The sequence below is a fragment of the Corella eumyota genome, chromosome 6 (assembly GCF_963082875.1).
Source record: "Corella eumyota chromosome 6, kaCorEumy4.1, whole genome shotgun sequence".
NCBI classification, from domain to species: domain Eukaryota; kingdom Metazoa; phylum Chordata; class Ascidiacea; order Phlebobranchia; family Corellidae; genus Corella; species Corella eumyota.
In genome coordinates, this window is record NC_137495.1 from 1646634 (window position 1) to 1653371 (window position 6738).

Here is a 6738-nt window from a genome sequence, read left to right on the forward strand (position 1 = left end):
ATTTTGCAGTCATTTTTATTAGGCAGTGGACATTGTCAATGCTAGAAGTCATTCGGAAAGCATTAACAAATTTCGCTTTTAACTAAAAAAGACTGCAAAATACCTTCTCTTGACCCCGTTCTTTCCTCCTTTTAGGGTTTAAATTTCCTCCCTTCACCCCCCTTCCTAGTATTGCCCCTTTCACCCATTTGCCTTCCAACTATATAAAATGTAACGTTTTTATAGGAAACCAATCAACCTAGCTACTGGCATTTGTAATTATCCTTTTAATTCAAAATTAGTTTTAATCAACACAACATAAGTGAGATTTATAATATTTCAAATGCTTTTTCATAATTCAAATTTGGCACAAAAGCTGTCAGATATAGTATTTGTTAATATTTGTTTTGATACGCTTTAAACAGCCCCTTAAATTAAATTTCTTTTGAAATTACAGACTTTAAGCCTTAAAAGATTTTATTTAAATTTTACCGGCCTTGTTTTGTTGGTACTTAAAAGCAAAATAGTGTTAACCTATTTCATTTAGGTACTGCTAAAAAGTTGTTTAATTTAGGGCAGTAAAAATCACATAACAGGTATGCCCCCTGTTGCGATTAATTAGAGTCACTACCACTGCTCTCCCCCTCGGATTCCCTCACATTGACGCTCAACTTATACTCTTGGTCACAACCCATGTACGCATCACTCATAAAATACAAAGTGTAAGAATGAGATCCGGCAGATGGTGGAATAAAATCAAGTTTGACCTTGGCTTTCTGTTGCAAGGTCAACCTCTTGATGGAGATCAAACTATTGCTCTTTGGGTCGCCGACGACAACCCACCAACCCTCCTCTCTCTTCTGCGGGAAAAAGGGAGCAATCACCGGCCCAGCGAACTCATCCTCTCTCTCCAAGTTAACTTGGACGACAACTGGACTTCCTGCATGAAGATTATCAGGATCTTGGATGTCATGAGTCAGCTCAATGTTGGGATATCGGTTACAGAATCGTGCAACATCAGCCATTTGTGCTTCGTTCATTTTAAGAAGTTGATCACGATCGTTGTCTTCCATTTCCAAGATGTCGAAAACACTTTCAATTTCCTACAAGATTTTTTTAATTTTCAAAACAAATTTTAATTGTTTTAATAAGGAATATTTAAGTCAGTGTAATTCTTTGGGTGGGTATATACTTAACAGGATTTTATAAATGATCAGTATATTAAAAAATGGACTAAAACACTATACAAAATATAAAGCTATTTAAATTATTAACTTAAACTTTCCACATTCTAAAAAAGTAATATAAAATGACGATACTTGATGGAGTGACAAAATTAAATTCATGATTTTAAACATTTTAAAATTATTATTATTTAAACATGAGTTTACATGATACGAATTTTACTTGACCTTTTCTGAGCATTTCTTGATCAGATCACTCCCAAAGTGAGGAAGTTGTTTAAGATAAGAATCTCGACTCCACATTGCTTGAGTGACCATTTGAGCCAATTCCATCGCAGCCAAAGCAGGTGACAGCCAACCATTTGAGGATAAAACATCAACACAAGCCTGGATTAACCTGAGAAAAAAGGGATCTATGTTTATACAATATATACAAACTGAAATGTAAGAAATAATGACAAAAACTTGCAACAAAGACAGTTAAAAGTATCAGGAAATTGTTAAATTTCAAAAAAATTCCCAAATTAATTTTTTGATTTTAAGTTTAGTAATTTAGCAGAGTTTAACCTATTTTAATGGGGATTTTAACAATATTTTAAAGTGTTTCTTACCGCACAGCTTTCGCAAGAATTTGTTCTGTATCAGATTGCAGCTCAGCAGGAAGCTGAAGTCTTGAAAGATGAGCTTGCAGCAACAAGTTGGTCTTAATATGAGGATCAGTATATCTAATACTTTGTGGTTTGTACTGGATCTTAGGCAGTAATTGCTTCAACGTGTTATCCTTATGTCTTCGAATTGAAATGCTTTCATACTCCGCAGCATTGCTGATAATCTCGATCAATCCTCGGATTTTAGTCTTTGCATTTAAAGACATACTGAACAGCTCTATGGTGGTGTAGTTGATATAATAATAAGCTGCAATCATGGCTAGATTCAATGGTGTAATGTCCATCTCATCCTCAATTGAAATACATTTAGATTGCTCTAAATCTGCTAAAGTATTCTCAACTAACTCGGAAAGGTTGTCAGATAAATGGCGATGGGAAACTCCCTGCAAGTTGTAGTAGTTTGGATTTTGGCTCATTCTTCTGTAGAGGAATGTCCATGTCAGATAATCCACAGCATCTTGTTTATTCTCAATAATTTTGGTCACAATCTCAGCGTTAAAATGATCATGAAGGCAGTGATCCAAGTGAGATTCAACCGGTAACGGTTCGTAAACAAATTTCTTAAAGAAATCTTTTTTTGAGCTTTGACACATAATCACACACTTTCCCTCCTCATCTTTTAAAGGCCTGTTTGCCCTTCCTATCATCTGTAAAACATCAGTGACAGGGTAATCAACATAGGCATGTATTTTTCCATTGTAATGCTGAGTGTCCATTACCACAACTAAATGACCGGCAAGATTTAAACCCCAGCAAAGACTTTTAGATGCAACCAAAATTTGCACAGCTCCTGATGTGAATAATTGCTCAACGACAGTCCTTTCTAACTGTGTTGTACCATCATGAAGATAAGCAACACCATTACAGATGGTTTCCTTTAGCGTGGCATCTTTAACATGCTCCAAGTAAGCTCCAAGTTCAGATTCATTGCAGTGTAGGAATCTCTGTGGAAATCCATCAGCTGCAGCATAAGTTAAAATGTCAACCGCAGTTAATTTACTTTGTTTTCGCGAGGGCACAAAAATGATCGCAGCCCGTTTGGGAGAGTGTTTAGTAATTGCATTGTACACAGGTTTAGCCATGCTGAGAAGTCTTGACTGTGTGTGTGAAATGTTAAATCCTTGAATATGTAGTTCAAGTGGCACTGGACGTACATTGGGATGGAAATTAAATGTGTGCATCGCTGAACAGCCTAACCACTGAGCTACATCTCGTGCATTGGCAAGTGAGGAACCAAGAGCAATGATCCTTATCTTCTTATCAAGTTGACTTGCAATGTATCGCATTCTAGAACAAACGATCTCGACCTCTGGACCACTTTCACCTCCGATCAAATGGATTTCATCCACAATGAAAAGTGAGACACTGTGTACGTTTCTACGCTGTTTCCATCTGCGTGATATAACATCCCATCTCTCTGATGTTGCCACTATAATCGATGCCCTCGAAATCAACCTCAAGTCAGTGCTGGTTTCACCTGTAAGAAGTGCAACTTTTTTGCCCAATTTGACCTCAAATTTCTCCCTCCAATCCTTGTAAATGAGGTCAGCAACTGCCTCAACTGGAGTTACATAGACACACCTTGCTTCAGGATCATTTGTGAAAGCTCTAAGCAAAGCAAACTCGGCACAAATTGTTTTCCCGCTTCCCGTAGGAGCACCAACAAATATATTCTCATCTCCATTATAGATTGCGTTAAACACTTGGGTTTGAATTGGATTAAAGCATTGAAATTGGTCTTCATATAAACCTTCAAGTTCCTTGTTACGCAGAGCAGTTACAGGTAATGGTTGCAAGTCGAGTAGTTCTGTCGGTGGTGGATACTTTTCTGGCAGAATAAGATGACGGAATGACACAGGTAGTTGTGTCTCGGAAGCAATCCAGCGATCAGAGATTATTCTGATAAAATATTGTGGTGGTAAAGGCTCGAAAACTGGAACAAAGAAGTTAACCACATGCTCGTCTGTAGAATATTTACTTTTAAGTAAGAAGTATTCATGATGTAGAATCACTTCACCGTCAACATCCTCCACAAAAATGTAAAACGCTTCTGATTTTCCATGCACTTTTTCATCCCATTGGAAATCGGGAGTAATTGTAAGTTCCACTCTTAAGGTTGACCTTGTAATAGGCTGAACATGGACTGATAATTCCATTTTCGGAAACTGGTGAATAAGTTTATGCAAAGTTTTCCCCATTTTAGGCATTCTGATTAACTCTCCAATTTCATTGTGGCTGAGATCATAAAACCTCTCCCATGGGAAGTTTTTCTTCTCAATTTTCTTAATAATCTCCTCTGGAACCTTCTTAAACTGTCGAAGTGGGGTCATTGATTGCCACATTCTTCGATTTATCATCTTGCATAAACTCAAACATTTGTCAGCAAGTTGGGCCCAGCCACGGAATAAAACAATCTCGTAAATTGCTCTCATTAATCTACCAGCACTTTGTGTAACATAAACCATATCAGCCATCAGTGCAAATCCTTCCAACTTCAACTGTGAAATATAAGCTTGAAGTAAAACATTCACCTTTGCTGAAGATTCCTCAATGCTTTCTTTAACAGGAATTGGGACACGTTCAAGTAGTTTGTTAAGCTCTAATTTTTCCTCTTCGCGGACTGTGATGTAACGGAACTCAGATGAAAGAGAAAACACTCGAAAGAGCTCAATCCACTTAAAGTTGGTTTTAAAAGTTGGTTATAAGTGGCCATGCTTTCGTGAGTGCAATAGTAGTGACTTGCAATTCGACCAAGATCTGTTACTTGGATTTGCCCGGTCTTGCGATCATATTTTGCCAAGTTGTTTCTAGCCAACAATGCAGCAGCAGCATGAGCCAAATCGACTCTTCGTTGCTGTAATAAAGGATCCTCTTGTAATGATTCAACTCCATATAGTGAGGGCTGACGTAAGGCTCTAATGTACAAGTAAGTGTATCCCAACCAATTTACAGCATCTTTAATATACTGAACGTTACCAAGTACAATCTCAGCATTTAAAGCATCAGGAAGTTTGGAAATCATCTGACTTTCCACAGGAAGCTGTTGGTTCAGAAGAGAAAGATAATATTGAAGCTCACTGTGGGCGGTGATCAACACACCTTCACCTTTTGTATCATATTGAGGCCTTCCAGCACGTCCCATCATTTGTAGCACATCTAAAGCACCCAGCTCCACCCATCTCCCCTTTTCAGGACTGTACACTTGCGTACCTTTTATAATTACAGTATGGGCGGGTAGGTTAACACCCCATGCTAGAGTTGAAGTAGAAACAAGAACTTGAATATGACGATCAGCAAATAAATCTTCAACCAAAGTTCTGTCAACGCGAGTCATTCCTGCATGATGGATAGCAAACCCATATGGCAGTAAATCTTTCAGTTCCAAGTTCTTAACTTGCTCTGCTTCTGTTCGTAACACTTCTGTAGATGCAGAACCTTCTCGTAGAAACATACCTAGTGTGTCATTCTCTAAGCACATATCACGGATTGCTCTTGCAGTTTTACCGGTCTCTTTCCTAGAATGAACAAACACCAAAACTTGATTTTTACCGGCGTTTTCGACCACTTTTTCGTACACAATTTCGTTCATCACCTGAAATCGTTTCATAGGTTTCTTCTCAGTAATACCAATGTATTGCTGCTCTAACGGGACAGGCCTGAAGCTGTTATCAAAATAAAACAAACCCTTGGCAGGATCAACTCGTAAAAATGTTGCAACATCTTCATAGTTAGGTAGAGTAGCTGATAAACCAACTAAACGAACATCTTCTTGTGTTGTTTCAATTGATCTGATAGTCCTTGCAACAATAGCTGCTAACATAGGACCTCTACTATCATGCAACATGTGAATTTCATCCATGATAATCAACCTTACAAGTTGGGTGTAGGTTCTTTCCCCACCTTTTCGTGTTATAATATCCCATTTCTCAGGGGTACAGATGATAATCTGTGTCGCATTAATTTCCTCTTTGCAAAGCTGATGATCACCCGTTAACTCAGCAACTTTAATACCATAAGAAGCAAGCCTTTTGCCAAAGTTGCCAACCATTTCTTGTACCAAGGACTTTATGGGGGCAATTTAAATAATCTTGAAACTATCCAACTTAATACTTCCATTGTCACTGATATGTTTTCCTATCTCTTTCAACATACACACCAGAGCTACATTGGTTTTACCTGCACCTGTTGGAGCACACAGCAAAATATTTTCATCACTTTCTAAGGTTGTTTTAGCCAATCGACTGTAGTCCCACATTTCTTGTTAATAATCGACAAGTATGGGCCATTATTTATTACTAACTTCTAGTATCCAATTTTTATATAAAATGTGTCTGATTACCACAACTAAAAAAAATGAATATCGTTAAGTTTAAATATATTATAAGTAAATGATAGCTGTCCAACTGTTGAGCTGTTAGGCAATGCTGTTGGGTAACAAAACTCACAAAGCTATCTGAGGCTACATTACTCAAACATAGGTAGCTTTGTCAGTTTTGTTACCCAACAGCATTGCCTTACAGCCAGTCAGCTAAACAATAAGCTGATAAGTGTCTAGCAATTGTTCCAAATGCGTTAATAAAATAATATTGAACAAAAAATAACTTCAAGAGTACTAATCAACAAGCAAAATCTTTATTTTTACAAGATAGCATTACAGTTTACAAAATAATTATTCTTATTTGTATAAACTAAACAAATAAATTGTTAAACAGCTAAAAACGCGTCAATCTATTATAAATTGTCGTAAAAGGGTACCTATAAAATATACAGGATTAAATGTAAATCAAATAAAACAAAAGGATCGCATAAATTAAACCCCAACCCGTACTCATTTAAAATAAACTTTAAACATGCGATCCATTAAATAACCATTTTATATACATACGGTCCAAGCAATAACTACAAAA

At 37.1% G+C, this 6738-nt stretch overlaps 1 protein-coding gene across 1 annotated transcript; it reads right to left on the bottom strand.

The window, feature by feature from the left end:
- Positions 1-349: 349 nt before the first annotated feature.
- On the bottom strand, positions 350-6161 carry LOC145754713 (U5 small nuclear ribonucleoprotein 200 kDa helicase-like). The gene is given in 4 exon segments (XM_082570817.1): positions 350-1082; positions 1392-1560; positions 1775-4511; positions 4514-6161. Coding segments are annotated over 4 exon segments (4968 nt in total). The 5' UTR covers positions 6087-6161; the 3' UTR covers positions 350-593.
- Positions 6162-6738: the final 577 nt, after the last annotated feature.